This window comes from Malaya genurostris, chromosome 3 (genome assembly GCF_030247185.1).
Source record: "Malaya genurostris strain Urasoe2022 chromosome 3, Malgen_1.1, whole genome shotgun sequence".
Classification (NCBI taxonomy): Eukaryota; Metazoa; Arthropoda; class Insecta; order Diptera; family Culicidae; genus Malaya; species Malaya genurostris.
In genome coordinates this window covers 238,991,841-239,013,711 of record NC_080572.1, presented here as the reverse complement: position 1 = coordinate 239,013,711, position 21,871 = coordinate 238,991,841, and the positions used below count along the sequence as shown (strand labels likewise).

General features: G+C 38.1%; 2 protein-coding genes across 3 annotated transcripts in view; both read left to right on the top strand.

Moving 5' to 3' along the window:
* The first annotated feature begins 65 nt into the window (after nucleotides 1-65).
* Nucleotides 66-21,871, top strand: part of LOC131436980 (spectrin alpha chain) — a 36,330-nt gene continuing 14,524 nt past the window's right edge. For both annotated transcript variants that reach the window (XM_058605999.1, XM_058605998.1), the window contains exon 1: nucleotides 66-203. The gene's annotated coding sequence lies outside the window, so the exon portion shown is untranslated. The remainder of the gene's footprint in view (nucleotides 204-21,871) is intronic.
* On the top strand, nucleotides 83-21,668 carry LOC131436983 (protein sarah). Its single transcript, XM_058606002.1, has 2 exons — nucleotides 83-203; nucleotides 13,410-21,668. The coding sequence occupies exon 2, from the start codon at nucleotides 13,449-13,451 to the stop codon at nucleotides 14,208-14,210; it is 762 nt and encodes a 253-aa protein (XP_058461985.1). The 5' UTR covers nucleotides 83-203; nucleotides 13,410-13,448; the 3' UTR covers nucleotides 14,211-21,668.

The window sequence follows — 21,871 nt, the reverse complement described above, 5'->3', positions numbered from 1 at the left end:
CGGTATTTAGCTGAAAATTTTTGACACATACAGCAAGAAGAAACGTTCGATCGGCGCTGGCACTGCTGGCAGCCATTACAGTTCGTCATTAGCCATTGCCGTGGAAAGTCCGTTCGGTTTGTGTAGTGCTCGGAAAAAAAGTGAAAATTAGTTCAAAACCTATCATAAATCTGAAAAAATCGTGAAAACGTTGAATCTAGACTGTAAGTAACTTGTCTAATGTTGAAATTGGCATGTTTTGACCTTGTATCTTCGAGTTTCGGTCGCGGTAATTGCTGGAATGAAAAAAAAAGATGGTGACACACCCAGTCAAACGGTAGTGAAAAAGTGAACCGTTTTTCTAATTGACGCAAAATTTTCATTGCTGAAATATGGCTGCAAAAAACTGTTTATCTATTATTGTTTCGTAAAATTTCTTTAATATAACTGTTTGCCGATGATACCGTCGATTGGTGTTTCTGTTCGAACCTTAACTGCTGGCTAATTTTTCCTGTTCCAATTTTCGAAACGGAGTGTGAAAAATCGATATTCAAAGACCGCTGTTTATGTCACCAGGAAAACTGCACAGGATATGCACCAACAAGAGCCCTATCAATTATTCACGACAAAATAATAATTCAGCAATGAGAAATTCGTGAAAAAATGATTTCCAGCTGCAACTGCGGCTTCGGTGTTCCTGTCGAGTGGCACATGCATTACGTCATCAACTTCCGATGATGGACTATTTTTAGCTCATTACGGTGTTTTGTTGTTGGTTGTATTTGATGCGGACTTGCCTTGCGGTGTTGTATCGAAGCGGGCATCGCATCGGGTTAGCTTTTGCTACAAACATTGAATAGAAAGAGAGAGAGAGGGAGAAAAAAGTACCGCCGTACAAATGCAAACGTGTGAAAGGAAAAACATTACGAAAGGAGAATGAAAAGAAAAAAACAAACTTTCTAATTGAAATTGAAGCGATAATCCTATTGGATTTTTTTGAACTACTTACATTATTTCGCTTGATTTATTAGAAAAATCCATCGATGGAGTAATTTTTAATTTTGGATTGAAGAAAAAAGTTGGAATAAGAGATGATTATGACATTAGAGTTATCTAATTTAGATGCGTTTTAAATAAAATGGAATGTCGATGTAGATCGTGCACATTTAAGCGTATCCAAAATCAGCAACACATTATGGGAATTGCTTCGTTTTTATTACACATTCTTCTGGCACTTGAAACATCCAAATAGTTCTGACGCAAAACTGATAATAATGCGCATACCTTCGATTGGGTGGAATGTAATTTGAAACCATGTCCTCCTACTAGCATGGCATCGAAACGATTTCTACTGACGAATGTTAGCTGATAAGATTGGGAACACACATACAACATATAGTAAAGTAGGAATACCACGACAGAAGACAGTTTAGGACAGAAGTGGTAGATATGAGCTATAGCGTGAGGATAAATATAGGGCTTTTCTGTGTCAGTTTCACTGCTAGGACCGGCATTGGTTCATCTCGCCAAAATATTGGCTCTGGGAGTAATTTTATTGCGATTTACTTGCTTCGACTACTTTGAAAATGTTGAGTAAATGTTTGGTTTCGATAAGACATTATGAAGCCGCTCAAAATAGTTGATCTGATAGTGCATTCCAAAGTTAGGTGCAACATATGGCAGTTACATTTATAATTGTCTTATATTCGAGCCCCGACCGTGAAGGATACCTAATTTAAAATGATCGTAATACTAGCCATGCACACGGGTGAAATTCCGATTCGGAAAATGAACAAAGCAAACAGTTTTATTTCATGTTATGATAATAGACCATGATTAAAAATTTTTGGATCATGAACCATTAGCAATCCATCTCATCACTTGAGTCAAAAAATTCAAGGGAAGAAGATTGGAGTTACGAGTTACATTCCTCAAGTAACGCATTTTAAGACCACGATCAATTTTCGTGAGAGGAGACTTATTGCTCATGATTTATCCCCTTTTGATCGACGGAAGGGGTTATATCTTCTAAACCATATCGTTGGCATGCTAAATTATGAGATTTTTGACTACACTACACTATACTTGAGGACCTCCCAAAAAAATTATTGTTGAAGTATAGTAGGAACATCCGAGGGCCAAGATTGCTTCCCTGCCAAAGTTAGTATGTTATATAGAACTTGTCTAATGCCTAAGTTCTACCAACACGATAAAAGTCGCAACATTATGATCAATGGATAATGTTACCGTTCAAGGATAACATACGAATAGATCAAACTGAACTCGATTAACTAGATATTTTTTCAAGAAATATAGGATTTGATTTAAAAAAATTAAACCGCTTTGGATGGCCCACGCGCAAGGCACACTCTCTACAACATATCAGCCGGAATTTCACGAATAAATGTTTCAATGTTTGCTTCCAGTGCGTCAATCGTTGCTGGTTTGTCCTTGTAAACAGCCTTAACATGGGCCCACAAAAAATAGTCCAAAGGCGTTAAATCACACGATCTAGGAGAGATAACGTGAGATAAACTGTTCACCGAAGGCGGCTTCAATTTGGTCATTGTTTCGCGTGCCGTGTACGATGTGGCACCGTATTGTTGAAATCACATGTAAGACATGTCCAATGCTTCCATTTTGGCAAAAAAAAATCGTCAATCATCACACGGTAGTGTTTGTCATTCACAGTGACGGTCCGCCCATCGTCGCCCTTGAAGAAGAACGGTCCGAAATGTTTTTTTTTGGATGTATTGATAGCTTTGCAATGCTTCTGGCTGGTCTTCACTCCAGATACGAAAATTTTGCTACATGCTACATTCAACCAGAAATGAGCGCCGTCACTGACCACAATTTTTTGATAAAGAAGTGCATCTTTCTGCAACTTTGCCAGCGCCCATTCACCAAATGTTAGACGTTGTAAGTCGATTCATGATTTAATTATAGACCAAACTGAACAAGATTGACAACGACACAAGACACGTGTCACACGTGATCGGCCTAAAACAGTGTATCTTTTTACCAGCAGAAAAAAAATCAATCTTTAGTTGTTCTAACAGAGCAGTGTAACATGTCACACTGCACGCGGAACCATGCAGAAGTGAGTTTGGTGGGGAGCCTAACTCCGTCAACATTGTGTGATTAAACCCCGTGCAAAGTAATGCGGTTTTTTATGTGAATTTTCAAAGTTACGAAAAATTAAGAAGACGATTGTTGTTTTAGTCATTACTAAATCACTGATAAGTACGGATGGAACGTTAAAAAATTGAACATGATCAGTTCAAAACTTTTTAAAGTAACCAAAATCAGTTCAAAACTGTTTAAAGTAACCAAAATTAAAAAATTGAACACATCAGTTCAAAACTGTTTAAAGTAACCAAAATTCACAAATGGATTTTCAGGGAAATTTATCGAAACCGAGAATAATCTAAAATTTCGGGTCGATCAATAGCAAGTACAACTCGATGAGTTGGAGTTTCTCTACGATTTAATTATGACAGGTGATTTTTAAACACTATAAATTTCACGAGATATGCTCATTAAAGTCAAAGCTATGTTGGAGCGATACGTCTTCTAATGTATTATATTTTCTTCGATTTCTTTCAATATAACCACTTCCTAGTGGTTGTCAAATTCTTTCGGTAAATGTCCCATTCCCTTACTCTGTCCATTTTTTGTGATTAATAATTGCTGAAAACATCAACACTGATTTGAGTGAGTAATTAGAGATTTTTGTACCAAAATTTAAGTAAAATTCAGATTATTATAATTCAGGGATTTTTTTCGAATTGTGGTTTGTTAGCGTCCAACTTCACGTCTCAGATTTGAATGTGTTGCAGAGTAAAAACATACAACTGGTTAGATGGATTGACTAATGAATAATGAAAATTTTATTTGAATCAACAACCTACGTTGCTAGGCGTTGCTAAGGCTACACAATACATTCGTTGGTTAGATATTGAATGACTACTTCGATTACAACACTCCTCCCTAAGCAACGATTCCAATTAACTTTATATTTTCTTTTAACTTCTGATTAGCCAGAGCCTTTGTGAACCCATCTGCAGGTTGCTGTTTTGTGTTCACGTATCCCAGCTCGACTACTCCCTGATCTAGGACATCTCGGACGAAGTGATACTTGATATCTAGATGCTTTGTCCGTGGATTATAACCTTGGTTCTGCGCGATACAGATTGCTGATTGATTATCACATCGAATGGGAATCTTTTGCACTCCGAAAATCTGTGACTGGAACTGATGCCACCAAAGTGCTTCCTGTACTGTTCGGGACAGAGCGATGTATTCTGCTTCGCACGAAGACAATGCAACTGTTGCTTCAGCTTGCCTCTTGACGTTCCATGATACAGCTCCTCCCATGAACGTGAAAACGTATCCTGTAGTGGATTTTCTAGAGTCCGGTTCTCCTCCCCAATCAGCATCTGTAAAACCGACTAGATACGTGCAATTCTCCTTTGAATATGTTAGGCGATTTGAACGTGTTCCTCGCAGATACCGTATGATACGCTTGACCGCTGTCCAGTGAGTACGTCCAGGATTCGCGTTGAATTTGCTAACTTGATTAACAGCGAAACTTATATCGGGACGCGTTGCCTGCGCCAGATAGGTGAGACAGCCTACTGCCTCCTGGTAGGGAATCTGCTTCATTTCGCGTATTTCTTCTTGTGTCGTCGGAGACATTGATTTATCCAACTTGACACTCGCCTCTGCTGGCGTGGATACTGGGTTGCAGTTTACCATATTGAACCGTTGCAAAATGCTGTCGATGTAGTGCTCCTGATCCACCCACAGTTTACCATTCTTTTTGTCTCGCGTAATTCTCAGTCCTAAGCAGAAACGCGCTTCACCAAGATCCTTCATTCTGAAGCGATTGTGAAGGAACGATTTCAACTGTTGCTTCAGCTTGTCATTGTTCGTGAATATCATGAAATCGTCGACATAAATAGTAACGAAAATCATTTTTTTATCGTTGATTCGGAAATACAAGCACGGATCAACATTGATTGTTCTAATCCGAATTCTTTCAGCGCTTTGTCCAGCTGGTTGTTCCAAACACGGCTCGACTGTTTAAGCCCATAAAGTGCTTTTCGTAACCGACATACTTGCTTTGAAGTGCCAGCAAACCCTGTCGGTGGTTCCATATAGATGACCTCGTTCGATAAATTGCCTTGGAGAAATGCAGTAACAGCATCCATTTGCTCTATATCTAGATCATGCTTCACTGACAGCGCCAGTAGGTAACGAATGGTGGAATAACGCACCACGGAGGAATAAACCTCATCGTAATCGATGCCTGGTCGCTGTGAGCACCCTTTGACGACCAGACGCGCTTTGTACCGCTCAATGTCACCAGATGGTCCTCGCTTTGTCTTGAAGACCCATTTGTTACGAATAACTTTCCTATCGCTTGGCAGACTAGTCAGCTCCCATGTTCCGTTTTTCTCCAGAGCAGCGATTTCCTCACGCATGGCCGCAATCCGCTTTTCGCGATCCGGGCCGTTAAGTGCTTCTTCGTAGGTTTGAGGGTTATCGAGTGACGTCTTAGAACACATCGGTATAGGCTGGGGGGAAACAACGTCACCAGAAAACGAACTATAGGTATTGTAATCGGAATACTTGCCTGGAATTCGGCGCTCCCGGTCGCTGTGCCTAAACCCTTGCTGCTCTACAGCTGGTCTAACAAGTTGCGAGGGGAGCGCAGGCTCGTTGTCGGCATCCAGAAACTCAGAATCACTTGAATTGCTGCTGGTTGTTGCTAAATCTTCAGTTCCATTGTTGTAGATATCATAGTTGATATCCGGTTCCTCAAGTGAACGTTGTGTTAAGCTCGGTTCATCAACTGAATACAACTCCATGAACTGTATCTGCTGCTGACTTTCGTTCATTTCGATTACATCTTGTGGTTCTCCCTCTTGAACAATGATCACGTCGCGACTAATCAGGATATCACGCTTGATTGGATCATACAATCGGTATCCCTTGCTTGATTCAGCATATCCCACGAAAACTGTTTTCTGGGATTTTGTGTCGAACTTCTTTCTTCTTTCCTTAGGAATGTGAACATATGCTGTCGAACCAAAAATCCTCAAATGATGTAAATCGGGTTTTCTACCGGTGTTGTCATGATTGACTTCGTCGGGCTTCTATTAACAAGGTACGCCGCTGTTGAAACCGCCTCGGCCCAAAATTTCTTTGGTAAGCGCGAATCATTCAGCTTTCTGGCTTTCTCGATGAGTTTCCTGTTCATCCTTTCCGCTACTCCGTTTTGCTGAGGGGTGTACGGACAAGTCTTTTCGTGACGCACTCCATCTTTCATCATGCTTGTTCTGAAGGTTCTGTTGACGTACTCGGTTCCGTTGTCCGTTCTCAAAGCCTTTAGTTTTCTTCCTGTTTGGCGCTCAGTCATGGACTTGAAACTTTCGTATGTTTCAAAAGCTTGTTTCTTATGTTCCAGGAAATAGACAAAAACTGCTTCGCAGTTGCATTGTCTTCGTGCGAAGCAGAATACATCGCTCTGTCCCGAACAGTACAGGAAGCACTTTGCTGCAAAATGCCCATGCTTTTTGCAGTTGTGGCATTTGTCATCTTTCTTTGCCGCATTACTTTTGCCTCCACGCCGCTTAGCATTTTGATTGGAATAAAACACTCCGTTTCCACCAGCAATTTTTGGTTCTTTTTGCAGCTTTACGTCTTGTAATATCTTGGCTTTCACCGCGTCCGATGTCAACGCAGTGCCCGATGCCTCGAGTCCCATTATCATGGGTTCATAATGTTCCGGAAGTCCCATTAGTAACAACGCAGCTAGCCATGAGTCGTCGACCTTGAAACCGATTCCCGCAAGTTTGTGTGCTGTAGACATCAGTTCATCAACGTACGCTTCTACGCTGCCGCATTCGTCCAAACGAATCGAAGTTAGCTTTCTCAGCAATCCGATTTTTCGTGTTAGACCGTTGTCCTGAAAAGCATTCCGCAGTTTTTTCCAGGCTTCTTTGGCGTCTTTTGCGTCCTGGACGAGACTGTAATTAGTCGTCTCCAGACTCAAACAGATGGTGGCCATCGCTCGCAAACTGGTTTCTTCGTCGATTTCTTGACCTTCAGTCACCGACACAGCGTTCCAGGATCCCTCACGCATGAGCGTCATCTTCATGGCGAACGCCCACGTGGCGTAATTTTCTCGTCCCTTGAGCTTCTCAATGAACGGTAAAGCGACTCCGCTGAAATGACCGTTTCCTGCTACTGGTACTCCAGCACCGGCTGCATTGCCATCTCCTCCTCCGTTGTTCATCGTAAAATGATTATTCTTGGATTAATCTTCTTTCTTCTAGTACTGGGCCCATAACCTGTTGCAGAGTAAAAACATACAATTTGTTAGATGGATTGACTAATGAATAATGAAAATTTTATTTGAATCAACAACCTACGTTGCTAGGCGTTGCTAAGGTTATACAATACATTCGTTGGTTAGATATTGAATGACTACTTCGATTACAACAGAATGAAACTTTCTGGACATTACGCTTAGTCACAAAAAGCTATTTTGCATACATTGTTATTTTTCCAAAATCGGTCTAGACTTTCTTTTGAAAAGGGCCAAACTTGTTTAACCCATTTTAACATTTTTAGATATTATCGGCCGAGTGTCATATACCAATCGATTAAGCTCGACGAAACGTGCGCGCTTGTGTGTGTGTATGCTGAACCGATCTAAGATTCTAATGAAATTTAAGAACCATCTAAGATTCAAATGAAAAGTCTTAAGATCCTATCAAACATCTTGCTTTTTAGTCAGATCCAACTTCCGGTTTAGGAGATGCAGGGAAATTTGTACAAAAGTTTATTTCATATAAATTAATCAGGTTTATCGGGTTTGCAGATTTGAATAGTCGATAACCAAATAAACTTATTTCAGTTTTCGATTCGGAAGGTATTCAAAAATTTTATTCGCGCTACGATTTCTCAAAGATGTCTACACTGATTTTTAAACATTTTGATTCAAATGTTAACCTTTACAGGATGCTCTGGTTTGATGATTTACCGAAAAATACTGAATAGAGACGTCATTTTACACTGTAAAAACAACTTTCAGACAATAGAGTAATCGCAATTGAAAAAAAACAAAGCTTCTGAAAAACACTCATTAGTTGTCGGATTTGGAATCGATCTCTTCACGTTTCACTTTCGACTCATCAGTGCTTGAAGCAGTTTAAATTAAGTCCATCTAGCAGATCAATTTAAACCACTAAGCAGACTCAAAGAATTCCATTTCAATTTCGACAACAGTTTGTTAAGAAATATTTCCTCGTTCAGTGCAATTTCCAGGGTTGTTACGGTCGCGCGGATTTCGCGGTTTTCGCGGATTTCGCGATTTTCGCGGATTTGGCGCGGTTTCTGCTAAGATTTTGATGCTATGGCGCGGATTTCGCGCGAATTTCAAAAAACATCATTCCACAAAATTCTTTGCAAATTTTTGAAACTTGTGAGTTTTATGAAACCCTAAACAATTAAAGATGGGCGAACGTTTCAGCAATTGGTCGAGTTGACCGAATTTTCCCTTGATAAAACTAAAATTTACTAGAAGGCGGTTCTAGCCAATGTTTACTTCAGTGGACATAATTTCGATTTTATGCTTTTCGATCTCGAGTGATACAAGTTGCTATTTCAACATTTTGCACTCAAGGATATTGATGTCAGATGGAAGATATCGTCTCAGTGATAATACATTCAATAATGCAAAGAACGTAATAAATGGAATGCGATTCTTCAATAATATAGTAACAAATTTTGTGTATGATAAAAATCGAATTCTTAAAGCAAAAATTACACGACATGCCTACGAAGCGAAGTCTGATAATAAAAGAAACGAAGAAGTTCTGGGATTCCATTCGTGGTGATAAGAAAGTGTTCTAATAGTTTGTTTTTTTGCGTTCTGGAATTTGTCCTGAAATATGGAAGAAATCCTATGTGAATAAGGGTATAGTATCCAACTACCTTGGAATTGTTACTTTGTGCGCTGTATCGAAGCTGTTTGAAATTATAGTTCTGGATTTTATAACACATAGTTGCTCTGACTACATATCAGAGACTCAGCTTGGATCCATGCCAAAGCTTTCAACTTCCCCTGCTGCGGTCGACAAAATCAATCATCACATAACGATCTCCAAGTTAAGTAGACTGGGATTAAATGGATAATTTTTTAATTGGCTTCGATCATATCTAACTGGTAATGAAATGATAGTGAAAAAAGGAGCCTGTACAACCTCACCAAGTGCTGTTACATCTGGAGTTCCTCAAGGAAGTCACCTTGGACCGTTCATAATTTTATTGTATCAACGATCTAAATTTTTCGATCAAGTGTAAGAAACTATCGTTCGCTGATGACTTTCGTATTTCATATTTCTAAATGGTTTAAATGCCACTAAATGCTCCGTCGTCTCTTTGTGTAGCAAAAAGTCTGTATTCAAGTTCGACTACAATATGCCACAAACTGTTCTCGAACGCGCATCGTCTGTTAAGGACCTGGGTGTTCTGGAAACCAAGTTAAATTTTAAAGAGCACATAGAGCTTTCAATTGTTACAATTTGACATTCGACATCGTAGTTTTCCTATTTTTTCGGATTCCCTATGTTAGAACTAATTATGGATATAACGAGCCCATTGCTAGCATGTGCTGCATATTTAACAAATGTTTCAATTCTTTCGACTTTCATTTATTACGTAATGTTATCAAGAAATCGTTTCTCATGTTACTGTCTCATTAGATGTAGTTACTATAGAAGCACTAGATTTAAGCAAATGTATCATTTGGATGATTTTGATCTATTGATGCAAAAGATGAGGAGTTTTTATGCCTACTTGAGAACAAGTTTGACAGAAACTAATTCCAGTGAGCTTTTCCCTGATCCAAATAAAAGAATAAAAGATGATTTCCTCCTCAGACATTCAGAGTAAAATCTTTCAGCAGAAGAAGACGCTATTATAATTGAAACTGATATTAAAAAGAGTGAATCAGATCATCCCGATGTGGTTTACCTAAAAATTCTTCTTACCAAGAAGGAAATGTTTGCCGAGCAAAAAAAAGTCGAAACAAAAAAAAATATCTTCGATGAAATCTGTTTCACTTCTTTTAAAATCACAAGTGTAAGCATTTTTATTTTTACTGTAACATTTTCCGTACATCAGAGAGTATTAATTAAGGATCAAGAATAAACCAAGTTAACTTGTGTATTACGTACAATTTATTCAGTACGTTTGTTATAGATTAATAAATGCAGTGCAACGAGTTTCTTAAAGTAACTTGCAGGATTGAGTTTCAAACAATTTTTTTTAACAATAATTTATTCTCAAATGAATGTTAAACCTGACATTTTGTATGATATTTCAGCTTTGAACAATTTCTCACCAACGTTTGATGGAAAATTGCTTACATTTTATGAATATAGATTTTAATTCCCTTATAAAAAAGTTGGCATCACTGCTTCAAATCATTTGTATTAGATTGCGCTACACAAAATAAGCAAAACTAAATATTTTCTGTTAAAAAAGTAGTTTTCCGGAAAAATAAATAGTTTTACGACAACATGCCATTTCCATTGCCTCTCGCATGTTAAATTAAAGGTTCCTATTTTACGGGTTCACTTGTAGAAGCTACGAAAAAAAATTTTGCCAGAGGAAATCCATATAGGAATGTGTTTGTTGCTAATCAAATGTGTCAGTGGAAGTAAGCTGAAACTGAGATAATTTTTCTCGAGCAGTTTTAAGGAAAACCGAAGAGTTCTAGACTAAGACACTTTTCTTGAATTGCAATTTTAAGTAGAATGAACTGATTGGTTTATTTTTCAACCATATGGAAGATTTATTGATTAAAATCAGTAAAAGAAGCGCCGGAATTTGTTTTTACGCACATATTGTTGACATTACTCATACGCTTGCAAAAAGTCTTGCTCCTTAACTAAGGGCATCGAAAAAGATGAAGAATAAAAATGAAATCGTTTTCGTTGGGTTTTTCGAAGTGACGTGCTGTATGCGGACTTATTTATTGTGTTCATATGACAAACTTATGCAGATTTTTAAATTATATTTAAGTGAATTTTCAAGTACTGCGTAAAGTATCACCTGCATAAAAATAGTTGTCTAACGCTTCGCTCGAATATCGCGCGTTTCAGTTTTCAACTTCGCGCGGATTTCGCGCGTTTTAGTGTTCGACTTCGCGCGGATTTCGCGCGTTTTGATTTTGAAATTTTTCGTAACAACCCTGAATTTCGTTTCAAGAAGTTATACTTGATGGGACCCGCGAACCGAAACTTCGAAAATCCGACGTGGCTAGGTTACAAAATCGTTGAAATTGTATAAATCGACCGCGTGCCGTGAGTAGCCCGGTATCAATTGTCAGGGTCGCACGCATCATTGCAGTGGAACTATGTATCAAAAACTGTATCTAAAGATGTTAAGAACGCTACGGGGCAACATTTGTCTGCGAGAAGGGTTTTGCTCTTTTCGGACCGGTAAACAAACAAACAGGACACTGAAATCGGTTCTAGTGGCCAAACGACTCGGGCTCGGAAGATATTGAATGAGGTTTTTATGAAATACGAATGAAGCATCCTCATGGACGAAGAATCGTACGCAAAGATGGATTATGGACAGCATCCCGGACAAAGTCCCTAGCAAATTCAAATTCAATTATGACGATAAATTCGCATTTGTGACTTGGAGTAATATTCATAGCTTGGGACAAAAAACTCAAATTTCCTTGACACACAAGACTATGGATTCCCAAATATACAAGCAGGTGTACCTTCCGGACATTGAAGCTAATAATGGACTTGTGAAGTTTTAGCCTGATTTGGCTAGCAGTCACTACAGCGGAGAAGTGCTATCATATCATCGTATCGTCGAGACAACGGGGTGGGTTTCTTCGAAAAAGATATAAACCCACCTAACTGCACTCGATTCCGCTCAATAGAGAAATATTGGGTAATTGTCAAACAGAAGCTGAAAAATAGTGGATAAGTGATTCGGAATGCGAAAGAGATGAAATGATGGTGGGACAAAATGGTCGCCCAGGTGTCCAAACAATGAGTTTGAAGCCGACAGATTGGTGTTCGAAGAAGAAGTTGAAGATTTCATCAAAACCAAATCGGAATAATTTTTTTTGCTATTTTCCCTTTAAAATGCAATATTTGATCTTATTTTTGAGAGCTAAACATTGTTATTTCGTTAACATGGTTCTGAGATAAGTCAGTCTTTTTGCATCCAGACATCAAACGACTCAAGCTTCTCCTTATACTACCAATTTTGAAATCGCTAGACTAAAATCCGTAGTTTACTATGGAACTATTTGCTGGTGACCAAAGTGTCGTCATCTTGATAGCGTAATTTTGGTTGCCTCAGTTTCAAAGGCATAAATAAATCCATTTAACATACTTGATTAGATAAATTGACCTAGCGCAGCACGGGGTGTTTAAGAATTTCGTATTTTCAGTGGTTTTGTCGATGATGATGATGCCAGACCAGACCAGACGACGGTATTCATGACAAACGACAACCAACCGAAGTAGGAACGACGCTGGCTAACAAGCGACCAATGGATACCGAACAGAACGATTATGTCATAACACGTGACATCAAGAAGTGAGGAAGAATGATGATGATGATGATGATGATGATGATTTTCATAATCGACTACGAGTGTGTCTTCTATAGTCGGTAGATTTGATACCAGCCAAATCAGCTTGCAAGACAAAAAATTGTAACAGCACTTGCACCGGTATTCGCATTTTCATTTTCACCTATTTGTTCTGATTCTGATTTATTTATTGATCGATCAAGGTTACATAAATGTCGTCGCGTTGAACTGAAAGGTGGGACTGTAGCAGATGTTTGTGCTGGTTAAAACGCTCGACGGTATCATCGGCTTTCGCACATGCATAACTGAATAAGTCATGAGTATTAATTTTTCAACAAAGTCTCTATTTAAAACGTTCATGAAAACTAGTTGGGTTGTCGAATGCCGGGAAAAGTAACGTAGTTTATTTTGATGAAATGTGATTGTAATTTTTGTACTTCGAATTTACCGCGATCGAAAGTCGAAGAAAATCATCATCGCCTTCACTATCCCATCCTTTACCTTGGATATGGTGAGCTAATCCTAACCATACCGAGAAAAAAACAATCCAACTCAAATTCGTATTCGGAACACACTTGACATTGGACCAAGCAACGCATTCCCACCGTTAGTTTGTACTACACAAAAACCACTTCCACACATCGATCCTGTCTTCTGATCACAAACCACAAACTAATTGTTAGTTGTAAATCTGACTGGTTCCTTTAATATACTTTTTTTTCACTTACCACGGAAACCGCACGGTTGTTATTGTTGTTCTTTTTTCCAACACTGGCACCACCATCAGAAAAACACACCGACGATCAGCAGCATCACGATCATCACAATGGCCCAACCAGCTGCTGGTGAATTCGATACCAGCACGCCGGACGAGAATCTGTTCATTAATCCGACCGATGGTCTGCCGAACGAACATCCGGCGCTGCCGAGTGCGTACGATTCGGACAACGAAACAAGCGCGGTGGACGACGATCTGTTGGTTGACCTACCGACGTCGATCATCGTTACCAACATCCACTCGGAGGTGTTTGCCAGCGAGGAACTGAAGCAACGACTGGAGGAGTTGTTTAAAAGTTTTTCCGAAAACACCACCTTCCAGTGGCTGAAAAGTTTCCGCCGGTTACGGGTCAACTATGACACGGCAATCGCTGCTGCGAACGCTCGCATCCAGTTGCACCAGTATCCGTTTGGGAAGTCCGTCATCACGTGCTACCTGGCCCAACCGGTGACACCGGTTTCCAACACCAATCTGAAACCACCGGCACCGGTAAAGCAGTTCCTTATTTCACCGCCCGCGTCTCCACCGGCTGGGTGGGAACCGGCCCAGGAAAACGAACCACTGGTCAATCATGATCTGCTAGCGGCTCTGGCAAGCTTGACTCCCGGTGAGATACACGAACTTCATGCTCAATCGGACAAGCATCCGGGCATCTACGTTCACACGGCCCAGGTTGGCGGACAGGACGACGAGCTGAACAACCGTTCCTCCACCGGCAGTAGTTTCGAGGAGGACGACGATGGGAATACGGTTCCACGGAAGGGTCGCATCGTGCAGACACGTTGCCCGGAGCGACAGAATTCGTTTTAAACGGTGGGGGGAAGGGAATGTAGTGGAGGAGCTGTACCGGAGGTTTTGGTTTTGTTTTTTTTAGATAAGCTGTATGTTTAGCGAAAAATTGTTTTGTTTATTGTTCCGTATGCTGCTACGTGCCGTCAGTTAGGTTCTGAAGATAGGTCCAATAATTAGTCTTGGTAGCTTTGGTCGTCGATTTTTATTATGGCTTCAGAAGTAGATTTTTTATTCCAAATGATGCTGAAAAACGTATGTGTGTAAATAATTGTGTAAATAAATTGAATACAGTTGGCTTCTGTTCGTATACATATTTGCAGAGTTAGTAGAGCATTTAGAATGTTTTATATGTTTTATACACATTCTTTTAGTTGTGTAATTTATGCGGCTAAACAGCCCACTAAGTCACAATAAATAATCATTACGTTCATTACGAACACACTAATATTTAGATTTTCAATAAACCTGTAACAATGAAGGCCAATTTAAATTACGCATAGTTCATGGTGGAAATGGTGGGGAAGTGAAAGGTTCCGGAGGCGTGGATATTAAGCTAAACAATTTTTTATTTGTTAATCTTCGAGTACATTACTATCTTGTTTAATGACAGAAAACAAAGAGTGTGTGCAAGCTTGTCAAGAAATTTTTGTTTGTTTGAATACTTCATTCATTTTAGTTTCTTTCTTACCGTAGATTTGTTCAATTAAAAGTAAGAAAATATCAAACACTTTTTTGAGATCAATTAATTGGTTATTAAAAGGACCGAATTGCTTTCATGGAAGATCTTGCATTACATCGATTTCTTTTCGCAACTTTCTGAGAGTTGTTAAAATATTAAGCACCTAGAACAAAGTATCTATGCAAATTTTAACCTAAATCATACATTGACCGCCGCTCAGGTCAAAGTTTGAAGAGCTTCTAAAAATCACTTAAGGTAAAAGGTATGAAATTTTTTATTCCTGACGTCTTATAAAGGCACGAAACGTCAAGATCTTGTACTATATAAAAAAATGAAAAAATCGGCTGTGCCGGAAAATGTTCGAATAGTATTTTTTTTTTCAATTGTTATAAAGACACACTGCTTTAACTTTTTGTAGAGGGATTTTTTCAGGTGATGAATGTCTTACACGGAATGAGAATTGAAAAGGCTTCAACTTTTTTTTTATGCGGATGATACGCAGTGCACAAAAAGTCGTATAAAAAACCGCATCAGTTCGAAAACTCGCGCTTAAGACACCCCGGAAAATTCCGCAAATCTAAATAAAATTGTTCTGGTAACAGACGTCTTGAAATTCATGAAACATCGAGATCTGATTGATTTTGAATATCAATTAAGAATATTTGAGATTTCCAAAATCAATTTTTTTAATACCAAATGATTTGGAAATGCATGAAACCTCGAGTGTTATATCGAAAAAAAATTTATCTTGGTATTTTGTGCATTTTTAAGACGAAATAAGAAAACTGCCTAACTTTTGAATTTGCATAAAAATTACATAAATTGAAAATTCGCAAAAATACGTATAAAAATCGCATAAAAAGAGACTTGAGGTAAACAAGAATCACGATTGGTCAAAAAACGATTTTCACGGATGATACACTTTTTGCGTTGTGGGTTCGAGTGAAGCGTGTCTGGTTGGGAAACAATACCGATTTCAGTTCACTATCAAATATTTAATAAAATTTAATGTCTAAGAATGTTTCTCACTATTCTTGAAGCTCTTCGCGCAGAGTTTGAATTCAGCGAAAATGGTAAAAATTAACAAACGAACCCTTATGAAGTCTACCGAGAAGATGTTTGAATCTAATAATATAAATTGGATCATCATTCAAAAAAAAAAAAACTCGAAGTGGTTTTTCTGACACACCTGAGCGGAAGAAATTGACATCACCATTCAGTAAGATGGTGACTGACCCTCACAATTTCCCAAAGCAAACGCAATCGAAAATGTTTGGGCCGTCATGAAGAGCGAACTGTGTCTAGTGTACATGTACGGTATGCATGCATGAATGCTTGTTCGCAATTCAAGGTCGCTTTCTTAAAAGATTCGGAATGGTTAGTTTTCTGTTGCATCAGGATTCAATGAAAACTTTTTGGTGAAAGCTTTTTCAGTCTACACTTAGCAGGGGATAGGTATTGCTTCAAAAACCCGTGATTTCAGGAATTCACTTAAAAATCGCTTAACCTTGAAAATTCACATAAAAAATCGAAATTTAAAACTTTTTGTGACGTCGGATGTCTTAGAAATGTTGAAATCGTCGAATTATGCTGTCAATTCTGGAAAGAAAGTTTTTCAAAAATTCGACTCGGGGATTCTGGTTCTTAAAAATCATGTCATCGTTTCACGCATTTCTAAAACATCTAACTTAACAGTTTTCAATTCCAACTCCAATCTTATCAATAAAAAATTTTCCTAGTCCCAGAGTCGATTTTTATTTGTTTTTTGTTCGAGAAAACACCAAATCTCTACGATAAACTGAAATCTTTTTTACACGGGGATATATGTATCGCACAAAAACAAACCGAACAAATCTATAGGAATTTTATTTTTGTTACCAAATATCAGAAATTCATGAAACGTCGAGATCTTGTATTATCTCAATAGAAATTAATTTGAAAAAAAAGGAATCTGGGACCTAGAACAATTTTAAGATTTCCGAAAGCGATTTTTTAATGCCAAATGTCTTAGAAATGCATTAAACGTCGAGAAAAAAAACGAAATCTGAAAAATATCGAAGCGTCAATAAAATTTCGGGATAATACCTGATCTCGACGCTTCGTACATTTCTAGGACAAAACGAGAAAACCGCATAGCTTCAAAAATTCGCATAAAAACGCGTATGTAATCTCTGAAATTCGTGTAAAAACGCGTAGCTTCGGAAATCGATGTTAAAAAGACCTCAGTGTGCTTGAATTTCAAAGATATTTGACATAAAAATCTAAATTGCGTTTAAAAAAACAACTTCGAGAATTCGCATAAAAACTCTTAATTTCGGAGTTTCGTATAAAAAAATCGCATCAAAAAAGACTAGAAGAATTATTTGAATACAATGAGGTCTGAAAAAAAAATTTATACCGAAGATCTTAGAAATGTATGAAACGTCCAGATCTGGTGTAATAACAAAAATGTCTTGAAAAAAGTAGAATTTAGGACTTTTTTTTTATTCAATAGTAACATATTTGAAGGCACACTGCTTAAGCTCTTAGATGCCAAGGGCATTTTCTTATTTTAAATAAAAACTAACTTAAAACTAACTTAGGGTAGTGGCGAATTCCGGTCGCAATGGTCGATTCTGCAGATTCAGTCTGCAGCTGGCGATCGGCAATGGTCGGTGGATTAAATATGGCATTAGTTTCTTCCAGATGACGATTATACGTTTCAATGGGTCCGCGGGAAATTTAGGACTTGAACAATTTTAAGATTTCCGGAATCACTTTGGGAGAGAATTTGAGACCGCGTAACTTTGGAAATCCGCGTGAAAGAAAACGCAAAACAAGCAATTTTTGTTAATGCCAAATGTCTTAAAAGTGCATGAAACGTTCAAATCTGGTGTAATTTCGGGAAATTTTTTTGAAAAAATCGGCTTTGGGACTTTTGAGATTTTGAGGTTTTAAGATTTCCGAAATCGAATTTTAATGTGGAACATATTTTTGTTTTCTATATAGGGGTGCAAATTAGAAACTCAAGAAAAATACACGTAGAAATGTGGTCAGGTTTTGAACAATTACAGCTCAGTAAATTTTGTATCAATTATTAATATCATGTCACCATTTGATTGGAAACATTTCTACGTATTGATTTGAATGTTCAGTCATGTATTTTTAAATTGTATATCATTGAAATGTTGATTAATAGCTAGCAGTGTCCTATTTTGTCTGCAAAAAATCTCCGGCATACCGGATTTCCCTGCCATTGTGGACGGTTTTGAAGGAGTTAGCGATATATCAAACGGAAAGCAGCGCTCTGATGGGTAAATCATTGCAAAAGCGAAGCTGTTTGGAAGCACGCGAAATAAATATAAGCAAAATTATAGCTAACATTTCAGTCATACACGTAGCTTGCTAGAGGTAGGTTGATGCTAGACAGCACGACAAAAAGTGCCATAAAACGATTTGAAGCTTTAATTGGTATGCTCTGATCTTGCATGACAGCTCGGATGATATTCCATGTTATGTCGTTTCACCTGAGAAATTGACAACTACCCCAGAGTAAAATTTGGATGTATAAGATTAATTTCTAATTTATAAAAGATAAACTCGGTTGATGATGAGAAAAAGTTGATCGCTTCAACCGAAATCGCAGAATGGTAGAGAAACGCTATAAAAATAACTCCTTGCATACAAAACTTGAACACAAGCTTGGCGAAGAGAAGCTTAAATATCGATATCTGTATCGCAAGCATGTACAAACATATAATTGCATACATTTGGACCATTGATGTAATATCATCGACTACAAAACAAATACAAATCACGACAATGGGGACGGGTATAGCGTGATGAGTAAGTCGATGCCTTTCACACAGCCCGCCTGGGTTCGATCCCCAACCCCCCGCACATAGGGTCAGAAAGTTATTCTGGCCCGAAGAGGTGAATGACATTAATGTTAAAGCCTGTATAATAAAAACAAAAAAAAATCACGGCAAATATAGTCTATATTTCTGGGTTCGCGTGTTCGGTGTTGGTTCCTAAAAAAGACTAAGCAGACTCTCGTGCATTTGCGGATTCAAAGTGTGACGATTAATTGAAAATGTCGATCATTAGAAATTTTGGTTGCCTTGTTCCACATCAATGGCTCGAACAACCCCATGGGGCTGATCCTTGTAGTTTTTGTCGTGAATACGACTTACTTTACTATGGGGTGCCTTTTCAAAATTTACCCTCTGAGAGAATGATAAGTTTTTGATCGTGAATATCTCTTGTGGTATCTAACGGATCAACATAATTTTTGCTACACGCCATCGGAAATATGATCACAATTTTATGATAAAATGTTCAGTTTTGTGACATAATTTCAAATAATTCAAAATTAAACTTTTCTGAAATGTTTGGTATAAACGAGTATCGAAGAGGATAATCCATAGGGCGCGTTCGCCTTGCTCGTATTTTCAAGCTCATAGCTCAGTGATCTGTGAAAGGATTTATATAATCTAACTACTATTAGAATTGAAATTTTTCAACTTAAACGTGTATAGCAAAAATATTGAAGTATTTCAATAGTACACTATTGAAAAACCTGTCTCATTTGACCCATGTCAACACCAGCCAATCAGAACGCGTTCTGATGAAGAGAACAAAATATCTGCTGCTGTACAACAAATCGTTCGAGAAAAATGTTCCGAAAAGTGTTGAATATCGTAGTGAGTTCCACAATCTGGTCCTTCTGAAAGTCAGGAATGTCCCGTACAGTATCCTGATAGTTTCTTTCAATGAAATGCAAATCCGAAATGAAATAATCGACATTGAAATTCTGTATGCAACTATTTTTATAGCCATTAGGACCGCTCATTAGTGAAAAAGCTACAAACGAAATCACGTAAAAAGGAAGCTCTTAACAAAAATTGGATCAGTTTGGATTCTATTGCCACTGCGAGCAGATGCGTTTTGTGTCGTTTGCAAAGCTAGTTTCGCTTCCGACAAGAGCGATTACGTCACAGCTGCCAGTCATTTGCATTGGTGAAAAAGAAACGGTGGAGAGCCGTTCTAATGGCTCTAAAAGTTTTCTAAAGAACTATTAGGATTTCTTGCTCGCAAATCGAAGGAAAATATCCTCAGTTTAGTGCAAATCTAGAACTGTTTGATTTGATTTTTGCACTTTTCGCTGTGTGAAATTCACAGTAATCTAGACTAGATCAAGTGAAGCCTTTTTTGTTTTTGCGAAAAATGCGGAAAAGGGGGATGCTTGCATAATTCATACAATTGATCAACTAATTGATATACGGAAGTGTTAAGGAACATGTCAGTTGTTTTCGCATTCACGACATCCAGTTATGTCTCTGACATTACCCACCCGCCTTTTTCTAATGTCAAATGTCTTAGAAATTTATGAAACGTCAAGATCGTGGTGTAATCTCAAATAAAAATTTCTAAGTGTCAGAGAGTTGCTTTAAAAATTGTCGGGATAACACCAGATCTCGACGTTTCATGCATTTCTAAGACAAAACAAAAAAAACGGATAACTTTGAAAATTCGCATGAAAAACCCCGTAACTTTGAAAATCCGCGCAAAAAACGCGTAGCCTCGGAAATCCGTCACCTTGTTTGTGTGAAAAACTGTAGATCTAATGGTTGGACATTCTTTGAAGAAAGTGAAACCGTAGGGGAGTAAAAATAGTACCATGACGACTGTGTACGGCGTTACTCTGTACAGTTAGTCTTACCTTTTTCGCAACTCGTCTTTTGTAGACTTAGGACGGAATCATCCTCGCTCGAAATTACCAAAAGTAGACTTCTCCAGTCTCGATTATGAAGGATCTGCTTAGCGGTTCAAAATAAACTGCCGAGTTGTGCAATAAGTAGTTCAATTTGAACTGCTATTCGCTGATGAGCCTAAGTCGAAATGTAAACAGGAAAAAAACCGAATATGATTTTATTCGTTGAATTATTTCTTGTTTTCATTCATCGGCTAATCGCTAGATTTGCAATATTATTCTGCAGAATTTCTGGCTTTTAAAAACCCACAAGGCAGCCATATTGGGCCTTCATTATTTCTGTTTCATTTCAATCGCCTTTTGGAGTCCGCAGCACCGAAAACACACATTCGACAGAAGTTCATGGATATTTACTAGCTGATGTCCTAAATCCAAAAGCTTCTATTTTCTGCAGGTTTTGCAAATGGTACTTGAAATCCTCCACGAGCTCAAATCCGGATGCAGTTCTCCCACTTTTCATTGTTCCGTAATTCAATATTCAAATCTGACTGAATCTGACTCACTTCCAATTACCCATTACCACAACCCCCCAGTTCTATGCATGGCTTCGTAGTAATTTAATAGTTCATAAATGAATACCGATTCAACTCGGATGAAAACAAAAAAAAATACAAAAAACAAAATGCAATGAAATCCAATCTGCAGTTGCTGTAGCGCAGAGAGTGCAACTTTAGTGAGACTCGGTAGTTGTGAAAAGAATCTCGTTTGTCTCGTAGGACAAGCGTAGTTTAAAATGGGTCCTAGGAAACCAAATCCACTTTAGGTGATATTGAATCAATCGAAATTGCGAAGTTGTCCGAACACGTTTAGAGAGTGGCACAACCGTAGAGAGTACGAATCGTAGAAACCTAAAGGTTCTAACAGAAACCAAACTAATAAATGTTATCATATTGAGAGCAACTATATTTAAAATTTAAATGATTCGTTTGATACTGCGAGATTATTTATACAGACGAAGAATAACAATAAAATAAAAAAAAAATAACACAGAATTGTATTTGAAATTGTATACCGTATTTGTCAATAAAGTTTAGTATAGACTTAATCGACGCCGTTCCAAAATTATTAGCAAAGTTCCGAAAATAACTCCCGGGCTAGTGAAATCATTTCTGTTCATTAATGCATGTAGGGAAGGATGGTACAGCAAACGAAATACGATATAACTGCATTTGCCAACTCGTCTCAGCTGGGCACCTATCGACAGTTTTACTTTGCTTTTGTAAGAAAGTTTCATTCAGCTTTGCCTCC

What these genes read in the sequence shown, in the direction of transcription:
- LOC131436983 (XM_058606002.1), top strand. Translation starts at nt 13,449, where the DNA reads ATGGCCCAACCAGCTGCTGGTGAATTCGATACCAGCACGCCGGACGAG.